This window comes from Aspergillus campestris, assembly GCF_002847485.1.
Source record: "Aspergillus campestris IBT 28561 chromosome Unknown P168scaffold_1, whole genome shotgun sequence".
NCBI lineage: Eukaryota > Fungi > Ascomycota > Eurotiomycetes > Eurotiales > Aspergillaceae > Aspergillus > Aspergillus campestris.
In genome coordinates, this window is record NW_020194336.1 from 4,140,050 (window position 1) to 4,165,764 (window position 25,715).

Here is a 25,715-nt window from a genome sequence, read left to right on the forward strand (position 1 = left end):
GTGTCGCTCCATCGCCTTCACCCCTGGACGGTTGAAACCTATTCGATCGCTCGACGTCGCTTTCTTCTTTTCTTTCTCTCGATTCATTATATCTGCGACTTGTTCCATCGGCGACAAGGTCATGAGCAGCTCGACCCCGATTTGGTGCGAATTTAGCAGGACACATTCTTTTCGCAAACTATAAGATCCGCCCTTCACAATGGTCAAGACGGATATACGGAGGGATTACTACGCGGACCTGGGTCTCACGCCCAGCGCGGAGTCGGAGGATATCAAGAGGCAGTTCAGAAAGCTAGGTAGGATGTCCCGTGGGGAGGACAGGGTTGCAATCAGGTAGCTGACAAGGTAGCCCTCAAATATCACCCCGATAGGAACCCCGGCAAAGAGGTGGATTTCATCGCCAAGTTCCAGTCCATCCAAGCCGCCAACGAGATCCTCAGCGACCCCCAGCAACGACTCCGATACGACACCGACCGATTACGCGCCGGCTACGGGAAATACTACGGCCCGCCCAAAACAAAACCCCCTCCGCGACGAACCTCCACCGCTGCTCCCACCGCGAAATCCACCCCGCCCAAGCCGAACTTCGCGTCGCGCCCGCAGAGCTTCCAGGGCGGCCCGTCCGCCGGTGCGCAGCGCTATGCGAGCTACGCGCGAGCGGCCCCCAAGCAGCCGTGGGAGCGGCGGCACGAGGACCAACAGACGCGCGCCGATGCATACCGCGGGTTCCAGGACATGAAGGGTAGTGGAATGCCCGGCTGGACGCAGTTTGATCCTCACACAGGCCGCTCCGGCCAACATCCCGGCGGCGTGCCCCGACCCAGCGCCAACTCCAGCCAGTCGGCGCGCCCCAAGTCCGCCTACGAGTATTTCAAGACGTCGCCCAAGCCAACAGCTAGCACGGAATCCCCGCGGGCGTCGGCATCCTTCGCCAAGAAGAAGTCCGGATTCGCCCCGCGGGCAGCCACCGGCGGAGACGAGCCCATGGCCTCCAACACCTCCGCCTACTCCAACGTCCCGCGCGCGGAGCGCGCCCAAGCCTCCAAGCCCTTCTTCGCGCCCGCTGCGTCGTCCCCGACCGCAAGAAAAGCAGCCGGCGCCGCCGGGTTCCAGGCCCGGACCGAGCAAACGCGGACACCCGACATCGAGCGCACGGGCAGCAAATACGCCGGCACCGGAGGGGAGCGGGCGTTCTTTTCCAGCGCGGGGATGGGCCGCTCTTCCAGCGTGCGGAATTCGCCTGAGAGCGCCAAACCCCAGCCGCGGACTACCCCGCCGAGTCCGGTGCCTCCGCGCTCGGGACGGCATCGTAGTGCTAGTCCGGATTTTAATGCTGAGCGGAGTCGGAATTACTCGTCGACGAGCTCGAGTGGGTTGGACGATGATGACGAGGATGATCTTGAGGATGAGCTTGATGAGGTGCTGGGGCGGAAGCCAAAGGCTGTGCCGAGGAGTCGGATGCGGCCGAATCAGAAGTTTGGGAACTTTCATGTGCCGAATCAGTGGAGTTACCGGGGAGGTAGGTTCCATTTTGTGGTGTCTAGAGTGTTGTAGGGATGCTAATCTTTGTCCAGGCCACGATTCCGATAGTGCTGCTTCCCCCAGTCACAGGTTCGCGTCTACCTCTTTCCCCAAGGCGGGCAATCCCTTTGACCCGTATGTGACTACCTCCCATTGGATGCGGAAGGTTCTTACTGACTGCTGCAGGACACACGCCTCTACCAACCCTTCGCACCATGGGACATTCAAGAGCACCAGTCATGACGATCTCCGCAGGCCATTTTCGGCTGCGCACTGGGGTCGGACCTCCTTCTTCACAGGGACATCATCGGAGAATGGCGAAACCCCGACTCACAATCGTGGGCGTCCTTCGAGCAGACGGGGCGGCTATTCCAGCAGTGCTTCTCACAACGAGTCCCCGCGCCCCGAGACAGCCTCCCAACAACCACCGACTTCATTCCCCTCTGGCCAATTCTTCACGGAAGACTGGGTCGAGAAACTCAAGAACATGTCCTGGGATGTGCCCGAGAGCGGCAGCTCTCAGCAACCGCCCGCAGCCAGCCAGCGTCAACGCAGCCCCCGCAAACACACTCGCCCCCCGGTCAAGGCACGACCTGTGCCCCAGCAGGCCAGCGTGGCGACGGAGGACGAGGAGGCCCACGCGACCGTCAACGGAGACCAGCCGCCGGAACCAGCACCAGCTCCAGCGCCCACGGCGAACGGCGACGGCGACGGCGACGCCGAGGCCATGGATGTTGACGACGAACTCCCAGCTCGAAGCACCAAGCCCACTACCCCGGAGCCCGCGAGTGTCCCGAAGGACCCACCCAAGGAAGTCCCAGTACCGAAAACCCCGCCCACCGCCAACAAGGGCACCAACAGCGCCAACCGCGCACAGCCCAACCACCTCTTCAACCTAACCAACCTCAAAAACACAGTGCCCTTCACCAACACAACCGGCAGCGGCATCGACGACCTCCAAGACATCTTCGCCACGCTCCCCTTCGAGTCCCGCGCCAAGGTCCCCAAGACGACAGCACGCGACGTACGCCCGCGGAACCTCATCTGTCCGAACCCGCCGAAACGGCCACAGCCACCAGCCAAGGTACCCCTCGGACTGGACCCGCAGCAGCAGGGCCTGCCGCGGGTCGCGTGGGACCGCTACGTGGCTGAGATGCACGCTTACATGCGCGACTGGAACCGGTTCCAGCGGCGGATTCTGGGCCACTTCAATGCCCGCCAGGAGGCTATCGAGACGGGTATGAGCCCGAACTGGGTCAGCGCCGTGGGAGACTCGACTCGTCTCGGGGTCGCCGGTGCGGATGGCGATGAGGAGGCCGGTCCCGATGGTGATGGCGATGGGGCGGAGGATGATACCGCGGATGAGATGATTGCTGGCGCGGGTAAAGGGGGGTTCAGTGCTTATCTCCGGGCGATCGAGGAGGACGCCAAGGTACAGAAGCATTGGGAGGTAGCGCGGGAGATGCACAGGGATTGTATCCTCCAGCTAGGAGAGATGCGGGAATGGATCCGGAACGGGGGGAAGCTTGTGTGATTGCATAGATCGATGGACCGATGGACCGAAGGACCGATGAAATGCATGGACGGCGCTGGGGGATTTATTCATGATTTATTGTAATATACTAAGATATCCTACCAATCGATATGAGTATTCAATCTTCATATAGAACGACCAGGAATGATGATAATAGTATAATATGAATGACCCCCCCGGCCCTAACCCTGAGCCCCAAGCCCTCAGGTCCGACGCCGAGACAACCCCGCCTGAGGCCGCCACCTGCCCGATGTGGCGATTCAGAACCATCTCATGTGACGGTAATTTACAGCAGTCACCGCCTTGGCACATACATAGATTTCGCATCGGAGAAAGCATGGAAGGAGGAAAAATACGGGCAATACCGGCCGATCGGTTTGAGTCACGGAATGAAAAGAACCCTTGGCAGAGAAAACTTGGGTAGTATATAATCTCTCGGCCAGATTCCCCCCCTCTTCCCCTCCTTCGTTCCTGTTTTCGGCTTTTGGATCTTTGACGGTCGCGATTTGTTCGCTTCTGCTCCTTACTTTTCTTGACATTGACATTATCATTACTGTATTATACATAGAATTGGTCTGGCCTTTTCTATTTTATTTCTCTTTCTCTGTTCCTTTCGATCGGTTGTTTGGCTATCTAGCTTTCCGACGCCATCCCCACCATCCGATTCCGCTCCGACCATTGCGAACCCGAATTTGACCGGATTTGATATTCGAGTGTTGGATTGATATTACTGTTGTTGTTGCTTCTATTTGATCATCATGGGTATCACAATTGTTCTGGGTAGTCAGTGGGGTGATGAAGGTAGGTTTGAGATGGATTGATTGATCCCCGCGGTCGTCGTGATATGATACTGACGGTTTGTTTGAACGATAGGAAAGGGCAAGATCACCGATATGCTGTCGCAGGAGGCGACGCTGTGTGCTCGTGCTGCTGGCGGTCACAGTATGTTCCTCTCTTAATCACCCACCCCTTACCATCTCGCAAACCGGGTCTGCGATGAGTCACTCTGACCGTATATAGATGCCGGCCACACCATCGTCCACGGCAACAAGACCTACGACTTCCACATCCTCCCCTCCGGCCTCGTCTCCCCGAACTGCGTGAATCTCATCGGCGCCGGCACCGTCGTCCACGTTCCCAGCTTCTTCAAGGAGCTGGCTTCCTTGGAGACCAAGGGTCTTGAGGGCGCCGCTAAGCGTGTCTTCATCTCCGATCGCGCCCACGTCTGCCTCAACCTGCACTCTGTGGTTGACGGCCTCGAGGAGGCCCGTCTGGGTGGCCGTAAGGTCGGCACCACTGGTAAGGGTATCGGTCCCTGCTACAGCGATAAGGCTGCGCGTCGCGGTATTCGTGTCGGTGAGATCCTGGATGAGGCTGTCTTTGAGCGCAAGCTGCGCAATCTGGATGCTGGGTACCGTGCGCGCTTTGGCGATCTGGAGTACAATGTGGAGGATGAGCTTGCGTTGTTCAAGGTATCTTCTTTTCGCCTTGCTTATTCTGGTTATGGATCAGGGGTTAATGTTGTTTAGGACTTCCGTGCCCGTCTGACCCCCCACATCGTCGACCAACTCGCCTTCCTTCAGGAGTACAAAGACTCCCCCAACACCCTGGTCGAAGGCGCCAACGCGCTCATGCTCGACCTCGACCACGGCACCTACCCCTTCGTGACGTCGTCGTCGACCGGCCTGGGCGGCGCCGTGCAGGCGCTGTCCCTCAACCCCACCAGCATCTCGTCCATCATCGGCGTGGTTAAGGCGTACACGACGCGCGTCGGATCCGGCCCCTTCCCCAGCGAACAGCTCAACGCCGACGGCGAGAAGCTGCAGTCCGTGGGCCGCGAATTCGGCGTGACGACGGGCCGCAAGCGCCGCTGCGGCTGGTTCGACCTGGTCCTGTGCCGCTACTCGCAGGCCATCAACCACTACACCGCGCTGAACCTCACCAAGCTCGACGTGCTGGATGACTTTGACGAGATCAAGGTCGGCGTCGCTTACATCCTGCCCGACGGCACCCGCACGACCAACACCATCCCCGCGGACTCGGACGTCCTCGACAAGGTCGAGGTCGAGTACGTTACTCTGCCCGGCTGGAAGTGCAACACCATGGGAGTGAAGCGCTACGAGGAGCTGCCTGAGAAGGCCCGCGAGTACATTGCTTTCATCGAGAAGGGTCTGGGTGGTGTTCCCGTGAAGTGGATCGGTACTGGGCCTGCCCGGGACGATATGATTGCTCGGTCGATATAATCTCTTTCATCTCTCTTCATCTTTTACATTTCATTTTTTCATTTTTTTCAATATTTTTTTTCTTTGGTTTTGGCTTGGGTTGTCTAGATGTGGGCCCGGGTTTATAGAGTTAAGAGGTAGATCTGGGATTGTTCCAAGCATGTTTTTTGGCTTTTGTTTTTATATCCTGATGTAGCATTGAATGGATTGCTTCATGATACAATTGGCATATTACATAAATAAGAATATACAAATAATACGACCCCTATCAATACAAATATAGAGTATATAAGTAAGAATCGACAAGGTTACTCAACATGACCACTAAATAACCATAATGCAAGCCACACGGATCATTAACCTAATCAATCCGGCTCCGACCCCAGATTATCAATCTTGTCAATGACACCATACATTTCGAAGCAGGTTTTTTATTAACTGACTAGCTAGCCAAGGTAGTATAACCTCCCTATACAGAACAAGCCTTGAATCCTCGTTTCGCTCGGCCGCTTGATCGAATGGCTAGAATACTTGTAGATTATTTTATAAGGTAGTTGGATTTTACTACTTTATATCCCTGTAAAGCACCTGCGTAGACGTCCCTAAAAGCCCCCACCTAGAGCCCCCGAAAGCTGGGCCCCCGAAAGTCCCTGTGTATAGCCCTGGAAAGCACCTATGTATGTAGGACCCCTAAAGCCTCCGCATAGGACTCCCAAAAGCCTCCGCGTAGATCCCCAAAAGCTTCCGAGTATGGCCCCTAAAAGCCTCCGCGTAGAACCCCTAAAAACCTCCGTCATAGAACTCCCAAAAACCCCGAGTAGAACTCCCAAAAACCCCGAGTAGAACTCCCCAAAATTCTTAGATATTTCCGTACAGTTTAGAATAACCTGTACAACTCATTCTCAACAGATCGCTAAGCTCGATTGTTAAGATTAAAAATCCCTCCGGTGCCCCTCCTTCCTCGGCACGGTCTTCTTGCCTAGAAAGTGCATCGGTCCCGTTCGTGACGGATGGCGAGGGACTCTTTGGGAAGGTGTCTCCACTTCTGTTGTTGGGACGGTGGTTTGTATTGCACCGTGCTTGGTAATCTGCTGCAGTTATCTTAGTTAGCTGTATGTCGCCCCGCTTGCATCATCTCCTCTCCACTGGGCCTACATAAATACTACTATTCCCCTCCACCATCATCCCTACCTAACCATTCAACCATTCTTTCAAGACAGAAACAACGAACGAAAAAGAACAAAATGTCCAACCAAGCCCTCGTCTTCAAGAAGGTCCCCGAGACCTACCCCATCCCCGGGGAACACCTCGTCCTCGAGCCCGTCAGCTATGACGCCAACACCCCAGCCCCCGCCAACGGCGTCGTGCTGCAATCGCTCTACACAAGCTTCGACCCTTACATGCGCGGCCGCATGCGCCCCGCCCACATCAAGTCCTACGCGCCGGCCTTCACCCTCAATGCGCCCATCGAGAGCTCCTCCGTGCTCAAAGTCCTCCGCAGCGCCAACCCGTCCTACAAAGAAGGCGACCTGGTGCTGGGCTTCGTCCCCATCCAGCAATACATCGCGCTGTCCGGCGAGGAGATCGCGCGCATCCGCCCCGTCGACAACCCGCTCGGCATCGAAGACATCCGCGTCTTCCTCGGCGCCCTCGGCATGCCCGGCCTAACGGCCTACTCGTCCCTGTACGAGATCGGCAAGCCCAAGAAGGGCGAGACGCTCTTCGTCTCCGCCGCCAGCGGCGCCGTCGGCCAGCTCGTCGGCCAGCTCGCCAAGCACGAGGGCCTGACCGTCATCGGCAGCGTCGGCTCCGACGAGAAGCTCGACTACATCACGAAGGAGCTGGGCTTCGACGGCGGCTTCAACTACAAGAAGGAGAAGCCCGCCGACGCGCTGGCCCGTCTGGCGCCCGAGGGGATCGACATCTACTATGAGAATGTCGGCGGCGAGCACATGGCCGCTGCGCTGGATGCGCTGCGCGATTTCGGCCGCGTGGTGCTTTGCGGTATGATTTCGCAGTATAACTCGGCGCCTTATCCGATTACGAACATTGCGAATGTGCTCACTAAGAAGTTGACGATGCGCGGCTTTATTGTCAGTGATGAGGGGATGGGGCCTAAGTATGCGGAGGAGCATCAGAAGAATGTGCAGAAGTGGATTGCGGATGGATCTTTCAAGTCGCTTATCCATGAGACGGAGGGCATTGAGAATGCTGCTGAGGGCTTGGTGGGCATTTTCCATGGAAAGAACCTGGGGAAGGCTGTGTTGAAGTTTTAATTGTTTAATTATTTCTCTTTGAAGGGGGTAATATGAGTCGATATGAATCAATCTAAATTATATGATACAATTCACCTAAGTAGATGTAGTAGATATGTCTCTGTAGATAATAAGTAGATGAAGATGAAGATGAAGAATAAGGTGGATAAATGAAGGATAAACACAGAATAAAAAGCTGACTCATCTCGGCCATTTTCGGCTGTCCCATCGCCCCTCCACCAATCAGCGGCACGAGAAAGCGCTGACTCCCGAGTCGGACTCCCGAGGTTCCATCTCGACTTCACTTCTCTCCATCTTGGATCGTTACCTGTGCGAGTCTAGGACCACTGCGGAGTCACCCCTTTCCTTACTTTCTTGATTTTATACCCTCCTTTGTCTCAATTGAGATACGTCAACATGGCCTCCCTCGCCCGCCAGTCTCCCCTTCTGCGGCTGTCCGCTGCCCGCCCGCTGGCGATCCGGCCGGCCGGTGTGTCGCAGATGGTTGGATTCCATGCTTCTGCGAAGAAGCAGATTCTGCCTCCTTTGCCTCGTGAGTTTTTGAATCTTTGAGGGGATGGTGTTGATTGGGGTTGGAGTGAGAGTGTGTGCTAATTGCGAGTAGAATCTATGGAGGGAACTGGTATGTAAACACCGTCATATCCCGAGATTGAAGCATGCGAAGAGAAAGAAAGAGAGAGATAGAGAGAGAAGTCTCAACAATCAATTGAATTGAGCTGAATTAACCAATATCAATTCAGTGAACGACCCCGCTCCCATCCCCGAGACTCACCCCTCCGAAGGCAGCTACCACTGGACCTTTGAGCGGTACGTCAACGTCAACCCCTGTCGCGTCCGAAAACGAAGTCAAGAAAGTGAGAAATACTGACTACAATAGTCTGGTCGCCCTCGGCCTCGTCCCCCTGTGCGTCGCCCCCTTCGCAGCCGGCTCCCTCAACCCCGTCATGGACGCCGTCCTCTGCTCCGGTCTGATCCTGCACTCGCACATCGGCTTCCAGGCCTCCATCATCGACTACTTCCCCACCCGTCGCGTGCCCAAGACGCACACCACCTGCAACTGGCTCCTGCGCGCCTTCACCCTCGGTACCGCTGTTGGGCTGTATGAGTTTGAGACGAACGATGTGGGCTTGACGGAGGCTATCCGGAGGGTGTGGACGGCGTAAAAATTACCCTTTGTTTGATTTGACTGTTTGGTGTTGTTTTTTGATATTCTCTCGTTGAGATTTCTTCTGTCTATGTGTATATGTTTTAGGTCAGTGAGAACTGTTCTTTTTTATTTTTGTCTTGTAGTGGATATGCATGCTGTCTGTATGACATGCATACATGTATATCACTCCATATGATAGGCATACATGTCTACTACTCATATAATAGACATCTCTATATCATTTCACTATCCAAAGTAAATACCTAAAGAAACGAATTACTCATCCTCATCTTCCTCCTCACTATCCCCCGCCAACCCCTCCTGCTCCAACCGATCATCATCATCCGCCCGAACCAACACCCTCTCCATCAACTTAACAGCAGCCCGCAGCGGCAACCCAACAACATTATCCCAACTCCCCTCAATCCTATCCACAAGCACACTCCCCAACCCCTGCAACCCATACCCCCCCGCCTTATCCGCGCCCTCCCTCGTCCTCACATACGCCAAAATCATCTCATCCGACACCTCCGGATCGAACCGCACCCTCGTCTCCTCCAAAGCAGTCTCAAGCACATACCCCGGCTGCCGCGCGCTCGCCAGCGGCGCCATAGCCGCCATCCCCGTATAAACCCGGTGGTAATCCCCCGCGTCGCGCAACGCCTTCAGCATCGCGATGTGCTCCGCCTCGCTGCGCGGCTTCTCCAGGATCGTCGCCGTCGACGCGTCCACGACGACTGTGTCAGCGGCGAGGATGAGCGCCGGCTCGTCGGCTTCTGTGTTCGCGCGCTGTATTTCCTGCTCGTAGACGGCTTGCGCCTTTTTGGTGGCTGTTTCGAGAACGTACTCGTAGGGCTCGAGCGTTTTGGGCAGGTCTTCGGCGGCGTGGGATGGGATGATTTCGAGGTTGGGCAGGCCGAGGAGGGAGAGGATTTGGCGGCGTCGGGGGGATTGCGAGGCGAGGATGGTGCGCTTTTCGCGCAGGGTGGTGAGGAAGGGGAGGGAGAAGGGTGGGGGGCGTGGGAGGGGGGCGCGCTGTTGTTGGAGTTGCTGTTGTTGTTGTTGTTGGGGTTCGTCCTCGGGGGAGGAGTCCGAGGAGAGGAGGTGGGTTTTGGAGTCGGCCATTTCGTTCTTTCTCAGTTCTTTCTGGTTTCTTCTTTCTCTCTTTCTGGGTTGTGGTTGTTGTAGTGAAAGTGGATTGAGTGGAGTTGGAGATATTGGGTGAAAGCGGTCAGTGGGGGCAGTTTGATAAGCGTTTATCTTGATCTTTACACTTGAGTACTATGTTTAGATCTTAATTATGGAATAATCTGTATGGTCTGTACCTCGTTTGAGTTTGTATTATATCGGAGTTTGGTTGACTAGTCGAGAGTATAGAGTATGGCCATTGAGGAAGTGGATAGACCAGTTGGCGGTCCAATATGGCTCGTTCTCCGCACGCTAATCAGTAATCAGTAAATCCATCACCGCCGATTGTTGTTTCTCCCTCTCCTTCTCTTCAATCTTCTTGCAAAGCTGGCTCTTCTTCTCTTCTCTTCTCTCCTTGACATTCAACTGCATCTTGAGTTTTCACTCTTTCCATTCCTTTCGTACGATTGTCCCCGCAACTCTGACACTACTCTCCATCTGACGAACTCCTATACAAAACCCCCCTCCGTCACATGAAAATCGCTCCCCCGGCGCATCTCGTGCAATACCTCGATTACCACGCATTCCTCGACGCCCCCTTTGCTCAAAAGCCGTCTTCTCTCTCCAACAAACCCTTCATCGCACCCGCCATTGACATATCCGTCCCATAATCAGAATATCCACCATGCCATCCGCCCAACCCCCCTCCATCGCCTCCCTCGCCTCCAGCTCCTCCGACCCCTCCGACTCCCCTTCCCCGGAAGCGCTCGCTCCCCCTCCTCCTCCACAACCCCCACAGCCTCCTTCGCCAGACAGGGCGCCTCGTCCTCCGCCGCGGCCGCAGCAGCAGCAGCAGCGGCCGCCGCCCAGCAAGAGAAAGACAAACCGCGACTGACGGAGCAAGAGAAGAAAAACAACCACATCGCATCGGAACAGAAGCGTCGCGCCGCCATCCGCGAGGGCTTCGACCGTCTGACGGAGCTGGTGCCGGGCCTTGAAGGCCAGGGCCGCAGTGAGAGCATCGTGCTCAAGAAGACGGTCGATTTCATGCAGATGCAGATGCAGGAGCGGCAGGACTTGATTGCGGAGATTGAGGGCCGTGGGGGGAGAGTTGAGGATGGGTTTCGCTTGTCATGATTCATCCCTCCCCTTCCTTCTTTCTTGCTCTCTTTCGCAAGAGGGTGTTAAATTCTGAGTGGAGTAAAATTACTTGAGGGATTACTTTCTACTTCTACTACCACCACTACTACTATGATTGACGATGTGATGGGTTATGTATGGTATATATCTACCTAGGGGACATTGTTGTATTGTGCGCTTCACCCCGTGGCGTCGGTTCATGGAGATGGAGAACGATATGGAGAAAGATGGAGATGGGCCCACCGCGGCACTTGCGCATTTGCCCCAACCAACCGAGGTCCGATCCTTCTTCTCCGGACGACCTCAGTGTTTGTCCTCTTCTTTTTCGTCCTAGTCTTGTCTCGTCTTGTCTTTATTATCTATGTTGCGGAGTTGGAACTGGATGTGCCGGGATGGGATTGGATCGGTTTATTTTTATCACATGGGGGGGATGATTTCGTCCGGGGTACTCCAAAAGGGAGGAGAACGCGCCAAGCCTGCTCCAGCTTACTCCATCTTGATTCAAGATGGATGGAATTAGTTCACTGAGCTGGACACGTGGGTCTCTGTCTGTTTGACGGTCAATTTGCCCTGTCTACCCTGGTGTTTGGGGATCACTGGCGTTGGGCGCATAGGTGTGCTTGTCTGTATCAACTACTATACTACCACCTATCTACCTAACTAGTACTGGATATCAATATCACTGTTGATCGATATGTCTATTCAGTACTATCTTTATTATATGCGCAGAGCATTGTGACTTCTGGCTAGTATGATATGAACTTTTTCAAAAGTCATCAATATGGTCAATATATTCATTTATTCATATCCACTAACTCCATACTGATACCCAATAACAGTAACTGATATGGTAGCAAGTGATAAGTCATAGTAGGTTCATAATCCAGTCAAAGGCAGCTAGTAGAGGAAGACGGATTCACGATATCGCAAACCCAGCATACCCCTGCTCAGCACACTCCTTCAGCGAGTTGTAATAGTTCGGCACGCCCCCCAGGTAGATAAGTGGCTCGCGCGGTTTCCCGGGGATATTGTCGCCCATGTACCACTGTGGTAGTTAGCATTACTCAAATACTTGATCCAAGAGCAAGAGGGAAAACTAACCGACTTTGTCCCCGGCAACAAGGACGAATACGCAAACTTCCTCACATCATCCCCCCACTTAGCCTCGCCCTCCTCCCCAGCCTCAATCCTCCCGCGCCCCTCCCTCGCCAAATGATTCATCATGCTAACGAGGAACTCACCCTGCGACTCCGCGCACGTCGGCCCGTTGCACAGCGCCGTCGGCGCCTGGGGCCCATACGTGAAGAACATATTGGGGAACCCAGAGACCGACATACCGAGGTAGGTCTTTGTGCCAGCCTTCCACTTGCCAGCGAGGGTGTGGTCCGCGCCGCCGGCGCCCTCGATATCAATCTGCTTCAGACCGCCCGTGAAGGAGTCGTAGCCCGTCGCGCACACGATGTAGTCGAATTCCCACTCCTTCTCGGTGGTCTGGATGCCGCGCGGGGTGAGACGCTCGATAGGGGTGGCGTTGACGTCGACGAGGGATACGTTGGGCTGGTTGAACATCTCGAAGTAGTTGATCTCGAGCGGGATGCGCTTGCAGCCGAAGTGGTAGAGGTTTTTCTGGGGGGCGAGCAGTTCCTTGAGGGCTGGGTCGTGGATGCGCGCGCGCACCTTGTCGCGCCAGAAGGCGTACGCTTCTTCGTTGGCTTCGGCGGAGAACATTAGGTCTTGGTAGTTGCCGAGGTGGAAGCGGAAGTCGCCGTGTTGCCAGAGGGTCTCGTATACCTGCTGCCGCTGCTCCGGGGTGTCTGAGAATGTGTTCCGCGGGAGGAAGTTGAAGTCGAAGCCGCCGAAGCTGGTCGTGCGTCCGGCGTAGATGGCCGGGTAGGTTTCTTTGGGGACCCGCTCGTGCTCGTTGTCTTTGAAGTTGATTTGCTTCTGGGGCAGCGCTGTGTTCGGCGTCCGCTGGAAGAGTACGAATTCCTCCGCTACCTGGCTGAGTTCTTGCGCGATCTGCACGCCTGTGGAGCCGTTGCCGATGACAGCGACTTTCTTGCCGCGGAGGTCGGGCTCTTCCTTGGGCCAGTAGGAGGGGTGGACGAAGGTGCCTTGGAACGAGTCGATGCCCTTCCAGTCCGGGATGTATCGTCTGGCCGCGAAGCCCGTGTTTAGGAGGAAGAACCGGGAGCGGTACTCCTTGCCACAACTGCTCTTGATGACCCAGGTGAGGCTCGGCTCGTGCCATTTGGCACTGGCGATGTGTGTGCTGAACTCGGTGTCTCGCCGTAGGTCCCACTTCTGCGCGACAAATGCGAAGTACTCGCGGATCTCGGCACTCCCGGGGAAGCGCTGCGACCACGTCCACTCTTTCCACAGCGTAGGGTCGGAGAACTCGTAGTGTGGGACGGTGCTGTCGACCCCGGCCCCAGGGTATCGGTTCCAGTACCATACGCCGCCATAGTCTGAGGCGCTGTCTACCAGCTTCACTTTGTAGCCCTCCTCGCGCAGGCGCTTGAGTTGGTAGACGCCTGCGAAGCCGGCGCCCACGATTAGCGCGTCCAGGACATCTTCAGTGGGGAGAGAGCCCATGATGTGGGGGACAAGAAGTAAGTGGCAAAGGGTTTAGTTAGGTGTGTGTGAACGGACAATGCACATGCGGTTCATGCTAACATGGCCAGAGCCTCCGAGGGATCAGCCTAATATAAATCGCGCTAGGAAACAAGGTCACGCACACTTCACTTCCAAGGAACTCCCAGAGCAAGACTTAAAGCCATACCCCAAGGTAGCAGCATAATATCTGTTGCAGAAAGTACCAATTTAGTGGGCTGTCAGACCTACGGAGGACTAGCTTCCAAGTTTGGTCTTGACGGTTGCCGGTGCTTAGTGGATGGTAGATGGCGCCGATGCAGAGTGTCATCACTAGTTTCAACGGTTCATTGTTGATCCTTCATGATTTTAGCCTATAGATGATGATTTCAGTCACTATAAGCAGTACGTTGACAGCCTCCTTACTCGTTGCCAAGATCCCCCTGCATGGTTTTCTGCATGGTCATGTCGCATCTGCGTGACCACTACGCAGCCTTGTCCAGAAAGAGTAGTGGTGTGTCGTTTTTCTCGTTCAACCCATTTCCCCTCCTCCCAAAGCAGCTAAATCCACGGCATTGACTCCAATTGGATTCCCCGTCGACGCGAAGCGGGCAGGTAGATAGCGAGACCGGAAAATTCCATGTTGTTCCCGCATGGTTATCTGCATGGTCGTGTCCCACATGCGTGACTATCAGGTATACTACTCGTCAATGAGACCAGATCATTGAATGGGTCTTCAGGCGGGGTACGGCCCACTCGACACTCGTTCAGCCTCATCCTGCTGCATCGAGCAAAGATAGACTGTTCGAGCCACAACGGCGCGATTCGGAACAGGAAATTCCACGATATCCGTACACCCATGGGCTGTGCGTTGGTCCCGTTCAGCAAACTAAATCGGAGTCTCCGTCGAAAATGCGGCTGAGAATCTCCCTAAAGTCAGCTAACTGAGAGGACCCAGGGCAGAGTCGCCATCTGATGTCCAACTGGCGTTAAGGTGTGGTACGAAGATTTCTTCGAGATGGTATAGCCCAATGCAAGGCCACTTCGACCTTCTGCGCCGGAGCCTCATTAGACGCGATGAAATCTGAGAAAAACTCCCAGAACTGAGTGGGACAACCGCGATGACGCTTGCTGACGTGGTCCCATACGTTGGAGAGAAGGTCTGTTATCTTCTGGTGATCTTCGTTCAGTGCGGTGCTCGCAGTGTTTCTTCTTGGATCATCTGCATGCACTTCGCACAAGCTCCTCTACTCCGACAAATACAAGGACCCTTGATGGCTGCGGGCGTGGTTGACAGGACATCATTCCTATGTAGACGATCACTGTTCTTCGACAACTCTCAGCCCAAAAGAGGCATTGTGTATTAGACAGGGAGGCCTTTGCATATATAAGGATCAAGAGCATTGTCTCCTACGGGAGCGGCGTTTTGTCAGGCGGGGATGGAGAAGAGAAAGGCTTGTCGCTAGCCTGTTGACTTGTTTTGGAAATACGGCACGAGCATCGTATCTATAAGTACTAGTGTTTTCGTAGAAATCCAACATGAGTGATCTTCTCCCACAGCCATTTGACATGATACAATGGCAAAGAAGGGACAGGCGGGTACACCAAATGCTGCGATGCGTCAAACAGCCTACCCGGTTAGGACTGCAGATCTGACTACTTCCGAAGGAGGAATTTGGTGAAATAGCCCATAAGATAGGATGGAAATCAGGCAAATCAGAAGCGACTGTAGTAAAGCCCAGATTGATCCTTCCATGTCATCTTCCACCCCGCAGGATTGAAATGGGTCTCATTGGACCATGACCGACGTCAACTCCTCATAGTGGTTGCTGCAGTGGATACCAGCCAAGTCCGACGGACCCTGTCCCGAACTTTCTTCGGGGAAGCTAGTAAACGGTTTTCAAACGTAGTGGTGGGTGTATCCAAGAATAGATAGTCACATTGATCATTGAATTCCCCAGGTTGGAACGTTTGGTCCGAGTATCGGGTTCGGTACGGCCCACATATTCGAATCTCCGCCGACAGATCGATGTTAGGTGACCCCATGTCGTATCCTTTTTGGTGAAAATGCAGGGGTCTCTTGGGGTATGTTACGGCCCCCGCCTATATCGAAAATTTGACTATTGGCTAGGCTGTGCAAAGGGGTGTGTTATTTAAACACGGCAGGTGCCTTTGGGAGATTTCGTCAACGAACTTTCTCATTCTCCCTCGCATTTTCCCTTGACACATATCGTTGCGCACAAGTGAGCATTATGACAGTCCCTGAATCAACAAAAGAGAGCCACACCGATGTTCTCATCGTCGGAGCTGGACCAGCAGGTCTCATGCTGGCAAATTGGCTAAGTCGCTTCAACATCAAGACTCGCATTGTCGACAAGCGTGGTACCAAGGTGGGACTTTTCGATATTGCATGGTGTTTGCTTCATTACATTCTGACCGAATTAGGTATTCAGCGGCCAAGCTGATGGCCTGCAATGCCGCACCCTAGAGATACTGGATTCTTTCGACTTCGGCCACCGTGTCTGGCGCGAGTCAAATCATATGCTAGAAATTTGCCTCTGGAACCCTGATGAAACCGGTACGATTCGGCGGTCGGATCGTATTCCTGATACTATCCCAGGAATTAGTCACTTCCAACAGGTAGTCCTGCATCAGGGCCGTATCGAAAGGTTCTTCCTCGATTCTATCAAAGAGCATAGCGACATTGTTGTCGAAAGGGGTGTGCTACCAACTTCCTTCCAATTCGACCAAGCCAAAGCGGCCGACTTTGGGGACTACCCTATCGCTGTGACGCTGCGTACCTTGTCTGACGAGGAAGCCACACCTCAGCAGCGGCTGCAGCATCAGAAGACCGAAGATGGCCAGCGATCTACCAGCGACGGGCTGTTCCGAAGTAATTTGGCTGCCGACGACACCGATGATCTGATTCGCGCCGCAAAGAATGGAGACCACTCCCGTCCGGTGGAAACGGTCAGGGCCAAGTTCATGGTGGGATGCGATGGGGCGCACTCGTGGGTGCGGCGCCAGCTCGGCTTCAAACTAGAGGGGGACTCCACCGACTACATCTGGGGTGTCTTGGACATCGTCCCAATCACTGATTTTCCGGACGTTCGGCAGCGGTGTGCCATCCACTCCGCCAATTCTGGTAGCGTCATGATTATACCGCGCGAGAACAAGCTCGTGCGACTCTACATCCAGCTACAGTCCACCGATGTCAAAGACGGGGCCAAGGTGGATCGGTCACACATCACCCCTGAGGTTATTCTGAAATCCGCGCAGCAAATCATGCATCCTTATAAGCTGGACTATTCGTACTGCGATTGGTGGACTGCATATCAAATCGGCCAACGAGTGGGGGATGCATTCTCGCTGCAGGAGCGAGTCTTTCTGGCTGGAGATGCGGTTCATACCCATTCGCCTAAAGCAGGACAGGGGATGAACATAAGCATGCAAGATAGTAAGTCTGCAACAAAGGTGTCGAAAGGTCATTTGCTAATACTATAACAAGCTTTCAATCTTGGATGGAAGATCGCGCATGTGGTGAATGGGTACAGCAGCGGGTCAATCCTCAAGACGTATGAATCCGAACGAAGGCAAGTCGCACAAGACCTTATTGCGTTTGACCATCGCTTTTCGAGACTATTCTCTGGGCGTCCAGCCAAGGATGTCATGGACGAGGAGGGTGTCAGTATGGAAGAGTTTAAGCGTGCATTTGAGAAAGGGAACGAATTTGCAAGCGGAATCGGTGAGACTCATTTTCTCCCCGACTATGACAGTATACTGACTGTTGCAGCGGTCAACTACGGTGCCAGTGTCATCGTTGCGAAAGAGAGTGAAGCATCCGGGAAAGGCGATGGGACCTATGCGAAAAGCAAGCCGCAGCTAGCCAGAGGAATCGACATTGGCAAGCGTATTCCTAGTTTTAAGGTACTCAATCAGTCGGATGCCCGCCCATGGCATCTCCAGGAACTGTTGAAGAGCAACGGACGCTGGCGAGTGATTGTCTTTCCTGGCGAACTCACCACTCCCCGAAATATGGAGCGCATGCAAGACCTCGGCGCGAAACTAGCAGGTCCAGACTCGTTTATTCGTCGATATACACCAACGGGGCAACCGATTGACAGCCTGATCGAAGTTCTGACTGTCCATGCTGGGCCACGAACAGCAGTCGAGCTCCTCGATCTCCCGGAGGCATTTCACCCGTACGACAAGGAATCAGGCTGGGATTATTGGAAGGTGTTTGTCGATGACCAGTCCTACCACGAGGGACACGGCCATATTTATGTCAACTATGGTATCAACCCAGACCATGGAGCCAGCATGATTATTCGACCGGATCAGTATGTGAGTTGGGTCGGGGAGGTGGATGACTATGCCGAGATGTCTCGATTTTTTGACACATTCATGACACCCCAACTGGCTGGAGAGACTGGAAATGGAGAACTGTCATCTATATTGGCAGAGGTGAAGGTGGACTAGTGGATCATAGTCTAGAGAAGAGTGATTATTCTTCAAGGAATCAACTTGGATGATTTGCAATTGAACCGTGGATGAAGCCTGGAGGGTGAAGTGATTGAAGTAAACAATTTATGCTTGTATAATTACTAAGCAGTTTATGCTGTCAGTTATGCCAATGCGGGTTCCGACCACGGAGTAGTTCGGTGGATGCGACGTCATCGACCTGCTGCAACTCTGTAGTTATCATCATTTCTCCCTTCGATTTCTGCCTTTTCCGAACAATTGACTGCGGCATTGAGGAAATATCGACATGCGAGATACTTGACTATATGCCCACTAGTTTTTCGCCTTTAGTGCTTGAAGGACCAACCGTCAATTGAATTGATGGGAGCGATCTATGACCTCATACTCCTAGTACAAACTCAGACCCAAGACCACACCGTTGTGATCGACATCGCTGCTTCTCGGACACTGGACGACTCAAATCACCCCCAAGATGGATACCCTTGACCCTTTGCATGGCTCTTGTTTCTGTGGTCGTAACCAATATACGATCAACATCCCCGAAGATGTGACCCATCACGCCCAGATATACTTCGACGACAGCCGGGACAACCGTACGTTTTGATTGGATTTCTGATACCACATGCGAACTCCATGATGAGATAGACACTCCAAACTGACTTGTTGTTCTTCTATTTGACTAGGGAGATTCCAAGGAAGTCCTTTGACGGCATGGTTGCGAGTCCCCTTGAGCTGGTACCAATCGCACACCGAATCGTTCTTCCCCGACGAAACACATAGCAGCATCCGGCGGATTTACACTCCCCTCCATGCACCACAAACCCAGCGTGTCTTCTGTGGATTCTGCGGTAGCCCACTTACGCACTGGAGCGAAGACCCCCGGGAGGATGCAGACTTCATGTCGGTGACACTGGGCAGTCTGTCTGGGAAGGACCAGCGAACGTTAGAAGATCTCGATCTGCTTCCCGAGGCATCGGGTGAAGAGGAAGAGGAAACCGGTAACGTTGAGGTGATCCCATCTCGCTCGACTACTGCCAACGCCATCACTTCCTCTGGTGGGAATGAACAAGGTCTCACGCGCAGTTTCCGACAGGGCACGGTGGGTGGGATTCCCTGGTTTGAGGAGATGATTGAGGGAAGCCAACTGGGTCGGTTGATGAAATCTAGGCACGGAGTTGGTGCTAGCGATGACCGGTCTACCACCTTTGAATGGGAGGTAAGCGAGTGGTCGACCGATGGATCTGGAGATGCCATTCAGCCGGCAGGGAAAAGAAAGCGCGGACGTACCAGTCTTGAGGGCAGCTCTTCTCAAAAGCGCAAGTAATCATAATGTTCAGATAATACATTCAGTTTGAATCTAATACAGCCATAAAACAACATGTCTGATTTCATGATAATTCTTGCAAAACGACGTATGTACACCTGGAATGTGTAATGTTGTTGGGATTTAAATAGTATCATGCTAGAAAGATTCAGAAGAGGTCCTTGCCCATTATCATGAATATCATTGTGAACCATACTCACCAGATATACACGCTTGGCTTTCATGAATGCTGTGCCTAATCCGTGATAGTAGGTATTCTTATCACCGTCTTCACAAAGCAGCACATAGGGCACGTGCGCTATTTCACCAGCTTCAGATTTCCCAATATGGGATCGCTCGCTTAGATGCATGTTTGTATCCAGAAGATGAGTATAAGTACTGTAGTCTGTCTCTCACAAAGAATTCCAGTCAGTCTTCTCTTCCTTTCCATCAAATATCTTTGGAGTCTCACCATCTTTCATCCTTTTCTCGCCATCCTACCTGTATCAGATCTTTTAGAAGGACACCCTATACACACGTGCCTGTTTTCACACATTCTAGAGCACAAAAGCACTTCGTGTCTCTAAAATACACGGTTGGTGTCTCTCCACGTTGTTGGTTTGGTCTCTACTCGGGGAAATTGTTGGTGTCCTCTTTGAATGCTTGGGATAGCAAGTTTTCTTCAACCTCGCCGGGGACAACACTGACTCTTAGGGTCTGCTGCGATAATCTTCAATATGGACTGTGCCGAAAGCGTGCGTACCTTGGAGCTCTTTCTCAGATCAGGCATTCCATCTGCTCAGAGGAAAACAGTGGAGCAAGTGTCACAGAAGACAACGTCTGCAAGCCACCATGCCCCTTCCCCCAAGACCTCCAAAATACCCAGAGCTGTTGGACCTCCAGAATCTGTGCAACCATCTTGGCCGCTCCCAGAAAATGGGCCTCTCCATAGACATGGGTCTCAAGATAACCAACCTAATAAGTACCCTCAGACAACACCACAACGTCCCTGGGAAACATCAGCAGGGGCATTTGAATCACCACGCAAAGCACCTCCAATCCCAAAAGGAATACCACCTGCTGCATCAGGATACATACCAAGTCGAGTTGGGGCCTCCGAAGCTGCTGCCAAGCATGAAGGAATAGGAAATAGAATACGCAACTCGATCAAGGAGCCCAGCTCCAAGGTTAAGAAGACGTTGACACATGTGGTTGCCAATATCACACCGGTTCAAATGTTGCAACGCGTCGGTGGTCACGAGAAGGAGAGTCAAGAGGAGACCTCTAAGCAAGTTCCAGATGTCAAGGTATGTGGATCTCTTAGACATACTCCACGTATAACGGGATACTAACAAGGTGATTCATCTAGCACACTCTAGGAATTCGTCGAACATCTAAAGGCATTCCATCCTATCTTGGTCTGTCCAGGGCTAAAAGACCCCAATCAACTACAAGCGTATGTTAGCAATCTAATCCTTATTCGGTTTTGAGCTTTTACTTACTTGATGTAGAGCCGATCTGTGCTCCTCCAAAACAGTGAAGGTCATTCCTGCATTGGAAGCCCATCTACTGGTATCTTCTCACCAGGCTCTGACATCGTCGCCGAGCAAGGAAGCCCACAGACCCGCTTTGCTGCTTGGGTGAATTATGATAATGAAGAAACCACTAGTCATTTCCGTTCACTGCCTCAAGAAGAAGTGGGCGCGTTTTCGCGTGACTACCAGAATATTTCCCCTGAGGAAATGAACGACAAATCGTCCACGGCGGATTCATTCACCAATTCGTCTCACAGAGGTCCTCTTATTTATTTCCCACCTTCTGACTCTTCTCCTCTTCCTCAACACCTTCTTGAAGTAGATCCCACTTCCGACGAAAATCAACTAGATATTCTGTCTTCCAACTCATCAGAGATCACGATTACCCCTTCGTACTACAAAATGCCCGCTAACCAGTCTCCTGCGACTCTCGATCCTTTTGTGGATGTCAAAGGTCCTGAAGGACATCAGACCGATGACCGTCGTACCAAAGCCTCTCTTTCAGGTGAGCCTTTCTTCTTACGTCCCAGTCTGTAGGAGTTCTAGCCCCTCCAGGCGTCCTCGCTGGAATCATGACCCAAGTTCCCGTGTCTGACTCTTCGAGTGCTAATAGCTTTATAGAGCATTCAGGCCTTGACAAAGACTTGCCTTACCCATTCGCTTACGCCGAAACGTCTCCCATGGAGCAGCCACTGGCCATGGCTCACAAAGATGACGGTAATAACCCACACGCCTTGCCTTGTCTCTATGTAAGAACTCGGCTAACTAGGAAACAGAAAACACCCAAATTGGCGATGTCTCCAAGGCGACTGACAAATGGCGCGTAGCTACTCCGCTGGGCGGTGCTCGATCTACTCCAGACAGCCGCAGTGCAATTCCTGTTGCCATACGTAGACGCAGTGTCACCGGAATGGTCGACACTCTTGAGAGAGGAGCGTCCAAAAGCCCTGCCAGCGGAGCTAATATCCCTTACAAACCTTACGCCTCTGGATCCCGTATCCCCATCACCAAGAGAAGCGTCTCCGAGTCTGAAGCTACCCAGGGAAGAACCAAAGAGCTTGTGCATCCGCTATCCGACTCTTCGTCGTCGGTCGATAGTTGGGATTTTGGCTCGGACGACGAAGTCAAGCCGGTGAGAACCATCTTCACTGGTGAGTATCGCACCCGTCCGCGTCTCTCCTCCGCGGCCAAAATGGCCAACGATTCAGCCCGGTCTCCTTCATCGATCACTCAGAGATCCAGCCCAGCCAGAATCAGATATGTGGATCTGCCTGAACCCAGCGGCGCAGCATCCCAGCAACCAAACCCGCAAAGCACCACATCGGCATCCCAGAATACACAGAGTAGCAATGAAAGCACTCCCAAACCGCGCAACTTCAGTCGGCCGCAAATTACTTTCGAAATGCTCACTAAGGATCCGAAAATCAGCGCACAGGGTACCCGCAAACCAACCGAAGCCACCACTCCTCCGAGCACCGAACAGTCTACCCCTGTGGCCCCCATTGCTACCATCCCCGAGCAAAGCGTCTTCCGCCACATTAGCGGCTCGCCTTCCAGCCCCCACCCTCCACGCAAGTCATCTCTCGGTGCGATGACCAATCTTCCCACGCTTGCAAAGCCATCCAGTCCCCTCCCTGGCCTCAGCGATGCTGGCGCACGCAAGGTCACCTTTGACGACATCGTGCCGGGGGGGCCTGAGCGGGCCAAGAGTCCCTCAAGAGGCAGCCGGGTCCTGGGTGGCTTCCGCAGCATGTTCAAGGCCAAGGGCAAGAAAGAAGACGCCTACCCTTCGGCCTCGGCACGCCAGACTCCGCCGTCGGCGCCGTCGCCTGGTCGTGGGTCGGTGCGATCTATGGACACTCTCGTCCAGCCCACCGGCGCCCCCGACCCCCGAGTCCGCAGGGTGCAATCTGCGCTCACTTCCACTGGAAGCCCGCAGCACCCTCGGGCGTACCGTCGGTCTGGGATGACGGTCTCTCCGGGCGGCCCCCGCTCGGTGAGACCGGCCCAGGCCGACGGCAAAGGGGTTGAGGGCGCGCGAGCGTGCATCGATAAGGTGTGCGCTCGCGCCCGTGACGAGACGACGGCGGGCAGGAGGAAGCAATTCCTCCAGGTAAGGACTTTACTACACTATCTCCTACATTTGTATATTGACTGACGCTTGTTTGTGTGTAGTTAGCCTTGTCGCTCCAGCAGCAGCTGAGCGACTACCAGGCGGGGGAGAGGGAGGCGGCCGAGGCTGAAGAGCAGGCAAGGAAGAAGGAGGAAAAGAAGGAGGAGGCCGGCGCTGTCCTTCGCGAGCAGCTTGCCCAGGCCCAGGCCCAGCTGAACCAGCAGTAAGCGGGCCTGGGCCTGAGGGGGAGAGGAGGTTGTCTAGGGAAAAGAAGAATAATGATAAGAAAACAAAGTCATGTATGATTACGAAAACTGCAATAAAATTGGAATGCCATTCCAAGAATCTTCCTATGTGCTATGTCAGGCGTTTTGGTAGAAAAATCCTTGGATATCAAATTCTCAGAGGTCCCCCTTACACCTTCCAAAACTCCTGATTGACAAACCACATTGAATCCTAAATCCCCTATGTTTTATTTGGGACTTCTTTCTGTTCTTAACGCTTCTACACAGATAACTCGCTTCAAAATGATTCACTCACAAAGAAGCCATCCGCCACAGTGGTTGAGTGAATCACTGATGCACGACTAAGCGATGGATACTGTTTACACTGACATGAAAAATCCATGAAAATTTTCAGTCTTGTTTTGATCTTGCTGTGAGCTACTTACATACGCGTCTCACTCATCAAGCAGAGATTTCAAGTCCTTTGCGCAACAAGGATGGAGTAGTGGTCCATCTTCTTCTCAGCCCTATACAGGGATTTTGTCTGTATCTCTACTTGCTCCTATCTTACTTCCTTTACATTTACTCTTTATTTTAAGCAAACACAAGACATATTTTCAAAATGGGGAAATTTCAGAAGTCGCGAAAGGGCAAGGTATCTATCCCCAAAGCCTGAGAATGCCTGAGACATGCGCATCAAGCAGTTCCAGAGGACAAAACAAAAACAAACAGGAAGAAAGAGTATGGCAAACTGACCACTACCAAATCTACTGCAGGAAAGCCTCAAGAAACGCACCTCCAATTCCACCATCAACGAGCCTCTCCCTGACGATGGCCCTCCCTATCTCCTCGGCCAACCTACGGGACCACCCTGCGACGAGCCTCCCAGAATGGAGCCCCCTAGTTCAGAATCGATATCGAGATCAGCGTCAAGACTATCGTCGTCTTCGTCGTCCGTGCATGCTCTTCCGGCTAGACAGGGCTGGCCGCTACCTCCAGGACTTCCTCTTCCCAAAAACAGGCCTAATCCCAATCCGCGTCCCCAGATGAAATCACATTCCAACCCGGGTCGTAACGGGGGCCGCTATCCTCGTTCAAATGGTCACAACCGTGGCTTTGATAAGCAGATGCCTCCCCGTCGGGGTTTCTCAGATTATGCTCCTCGTTATGCTATGGGAGCGGGTGTCGATGCGGGTGCGAACTGGTCTCGTCATGGTAGCGGGGTTGGTAGTCCTGCGCCGTTCGGAATGATGGGATACCCTGATTGCAGCGCAGGTCCTGGTGTTAGTCGGCCCTCCCCAACGCAAATGGTGTTTTCTGCTAGCGGTTTTGGGGGTGGTGAAATTGGATCTATGTATCCATTTCAGGACATGCAGTTGCCGCAGTATCAACAGCAGCCGCATCTTCAACAGCCACCCCATTATCAGCAGCATCCGCATTGCCCCCAGCAACAGCACTACCAGCAGCATCAGAATTACCAGCAGCATCAGAATTACCAACATCAACAGCAGTACCACCAGCGTCAGCAGTACCAGCTCCAGCTTCAGCAACAGCAACAGCAACAGCAATATCTAATGGACATGGAAAGGGCGGCTACCCACGGCTATCCATCCCCTAGAATGCAGACGGTGCGTGTTCTCTACATAGATCTCTAATGACCAATGAAGACAATTTCAGCACCACTAACAGATACTTTAAGCAGGAGTACCCTCGGGCCCCTTCTACAGAACACCACAGACGCCCTCTCGACGAGGAGATGAGCTTATTCGGACCTTCTGCCTCCCAGCTTCACCACATTGACAGCCGCCTCCAACGCCACGAAGCCTGTCAGCTTTCGAGCGGTGCTCTCCGTGCTGACGCTCCTGTGTTTGTGCCTACTGAGGAGAAGGTGAAGAAGAAGCTGGTGTATCCGTTCATTGTCCATGGCTGAGTTGGTTGGATATGCTTTTACGCTTCTTCCCCTATTTATCACCCCATTTCTTCCTGTTCTTTCTTTCTTTTTTACCTATTCTCATCTTATTTTTGCTTCCGGTGTTCCCTCTGTTATTGATGGTTTCTTTCTTTCCTTTTTTCCCCCACATTTCACAAGCAGAGGTGGTCGTTGTTATTATCCCTCTTGCTATTGTTTTAGTCAACATTATCGCTCTCCATTCTAGCGGAACTTTTCATCATCAAATCAATTCAATATTCTTGTGTCTATTATTTCTACACTGAGAAAAAATCATCTTTCAGATTCATTTCAAGTAGGCATGCGCTCTCTTGGTACTTGGATGTTAAGGGTGGTGAGATTATAGTGGCCCAAAATCGGTAGGGCAATATTCATGACGCAGGAGTCTGAAAATGTTCAGGAGTCAGCCAGAAATATGACGTACAGGAAGATTGAAAGTCTATCAGTTTACTATACTAGAGCTTCTCAGGCAAACTTATAGTCCTCTAGGCTCTCGTTCTGGTTCGCCTAGGAAATTTTGCCGGATCGTATTCTGCAACTGATAAATCTA

The 25,715-nt window shown here is 53.1% G+C and overlaps 11 protein-coding genes across 11 annotated transcripts; 9 read left to right on the plus strand and 2 right to left on the minus strand.

Annotated features, from left to right (window-relative positions):
• Positions 1-199: 199 nt before the first annotated feature.
• On the plus strand, positions 200-3,055 carry P168DRAFT_315169 (DnaJ domain protein; the record flags this gene model as incomplete). The annotated part of the gene is made up of 4 exons (XM_024839872.1): positions 200-296; positions 350-1,519; positions 1,575-1,656; positions 1,708-3,055. 4 exons carry the CDS (start codon positions 200-202, stop codon positions 3,053-3,055), a joined length of 2,697 nt encoding a protein of 898 aa, XP_024697735.1.
• Positions 3,056-3,536: 481 nt separating this feature from the next.
• On the plus strand, positions 3,537-5,490 carry adB (adenylosuccinate synthase ADE12). Its single transcript, XM_024834807.1, has 4 exons — positions 3,537-3,856; positions 3,929-3,997; positions 4,076-4,527; positions 4,585-5,490. Exons 1-4 carry the CDS (start codon positions 3,814-3,816, stop codon positions 5,296-5,298), a joined length of 1,278 nt encoding a protein of 425 aa, XP_024697736.1. The 5' UTR covers positions 3,537-3,813; the 3' UTR covers positions 5,299-5,490.
• Positions 5,491-6,521: 1,031 nt separating this feature from the next.
• Positions 6,522-7,553, plus strand: P168DRAFT_278651 (MDR family NADP-dependent oxidoreductase; the record flags this gene model as incomplete). The annotated part of the gene is made up of 1 exon (XM_024835701.1): positions 6,522-7,553. One exon carries the CDS (start codon positions 6,522-6,524, stop codon positions 7,551-7,553), a length of 1,032 nt encoding a protein of 343 aa, XP_024697737.1.
• Positions 7,554-8,011: 458 nt separating this feature from the next.
• On the plus strand, positions 8,012-8,912 carry P168DRAFT_287224 (CybS family protein). The gene is made up of 4 exons (XM_024836528.1): positions 8,012-8,085; positions 8,158-8,175; positions 8,294-8,360; positions 8,431-8,912. The coding sequence occupies exons 1-4, from the start codon at positions 8,034-8,036 to the stop codon at positions 8,714-8,716; spliced, it is 423 nt and encodes a 140-aa protein (XP_024697738.1). The 5' UTR covers positions 8,012-8,033; the 3' UTR covers positions 8,717-8,912.
• A 58-nt stretch (positions 8,913-8,970) lies between these two features.
• Positions 8,971-9,940, minus strand: P168DRAFT_324165 (nucleotide diphosphatase). Its single transcript, XM_024840792.1, has one exon. It carries the CDS (start codon positions 9,823-9,825, stop codon positions 8,977-8,979), a length of 849 nt encoding a protein of 282 aa, XP_024697739.1. The 5' UTR covers positions 9,826-9,940; the 3' UTR covers positions 8,971-8,976.
• Positions 9,941-10,221: 281 nt separating this feature from the next.
• On the plus strand, positions 10,222-10,965 carry P168DRAFT_324166 (uncharacterized protein; the record flags this gene model as incomplete). Its single annotated transcript, XM_024840793.1, has 2 exons — positions 10,222-10,490; positions 10,558-10,965. The coding sequence occupies exons 1-2, from the start codon at positions 10,362-10,364 to the stop codon at positions 10,963-10,965; spliced, it is 537 nt and encodes a 178-aa protein (XP_024697740.1). The 5' UTR covers positions 10,222-10,361.
• Positions 10,966-11,884: 919 nt separating this feature from the next.
• On the minus strand, positions 11,885-13,563 carry P168DRAFT_294849 (flavin-containing monooxygenase; the record flags this gene model as incomplete). The annotated part of the gene is made up of 2 exons (XM_024837985.1): positions 11,885-12,013; positions 12,070-13,563. 2 exons carry the CDS (start codon positions 13,561-13,563, stop codon positions 11,885-11,887), a joined length of 1,623 nt encoding a protein of 540 aa, XP_024697741.1.
• A 2,249-nt stretch (positions 13,564-15,812) lies between these two features.
• Positions 15,813-18,039, plus strand: P168DRAFT_308796 (putative FAD monooxygenase; the record flags this gene model as incomplete). The annotated part of the gene is made up of 4 exons (XM_024839237.1): positions 15,813-15,950; positions 16,006-17,017; positions 17,069-17,305; positions 17,354-18,039. The coding sequence occupies 4 exons, from the start codon at positions 15,813-15,815 to the stop codon at positions 18,037-18,039; spliced, it is 2,073 nt and encodes a 690-aa protein (XP_024697742.1).
• Positions 18,040-18,258: 219 nt separating this feature from the next.
• Positions 18,259-19,420, plus strand: P168DRAFT_287227 (uncharacterized protein). Its single transcript, XM_024836529.1, has 2 exons — positions 18,259-18,635; positions 18,726-19,420. Exons 1-2 carry the CDS (start codon positions 18,515-18,517, stop codon positions 19,364-19,366), a joined length of 762 nt encoding a protein of 253 aa, XP_024697743.1. The 5' UTR covers positions 18,259-18,514; the 3' UTR covers positions 19,367-19,420.
• Positions 19,421-21,282: 1,862 nt separating this feature from the next.
• Positions 21,283-23,220, plus strand: P168DRAFT_315178 (uncharacterized protein; the record flags this gene model as incomplete). Its single annotated transcript, XM_024839873.1, has 4 exons — positions 21,283-21,385; positions 21,502-21,597; positions 21,657-22,993; positions 23,056-23,220. The coding sequence occupies 4 exons, from the start codon at positions 21,283-21,285 to the stop codon at positions 23,218-23,220; spliced, it is 1,701 nt and encodes a 566-aa protein (XP_024697744.1).
• A 619-nt stretch (positions 23,221-23,839) lies between these two features.
• On the plus strand, positions 23,840-25,147 carry P168DRAFT_315179 (uncharacterized protein; the record flags this gene model as incomplete). The annotated part of the gene is made up of 3 exons (XM_024839874.1): positions 23,840-23,872; positions 23,994-24,845; positions 24,920-25,147. 3 exons carry the CDS (start codon positions 23,840-23,842, stop codon positions 25,145-25,147), a joined length of 1,113 nt encoding a protein of 370 aa, XP_024697745.1.
• Between the last annotated feature and the right edge of the window lie 568 nt (positions 25,148-25,715).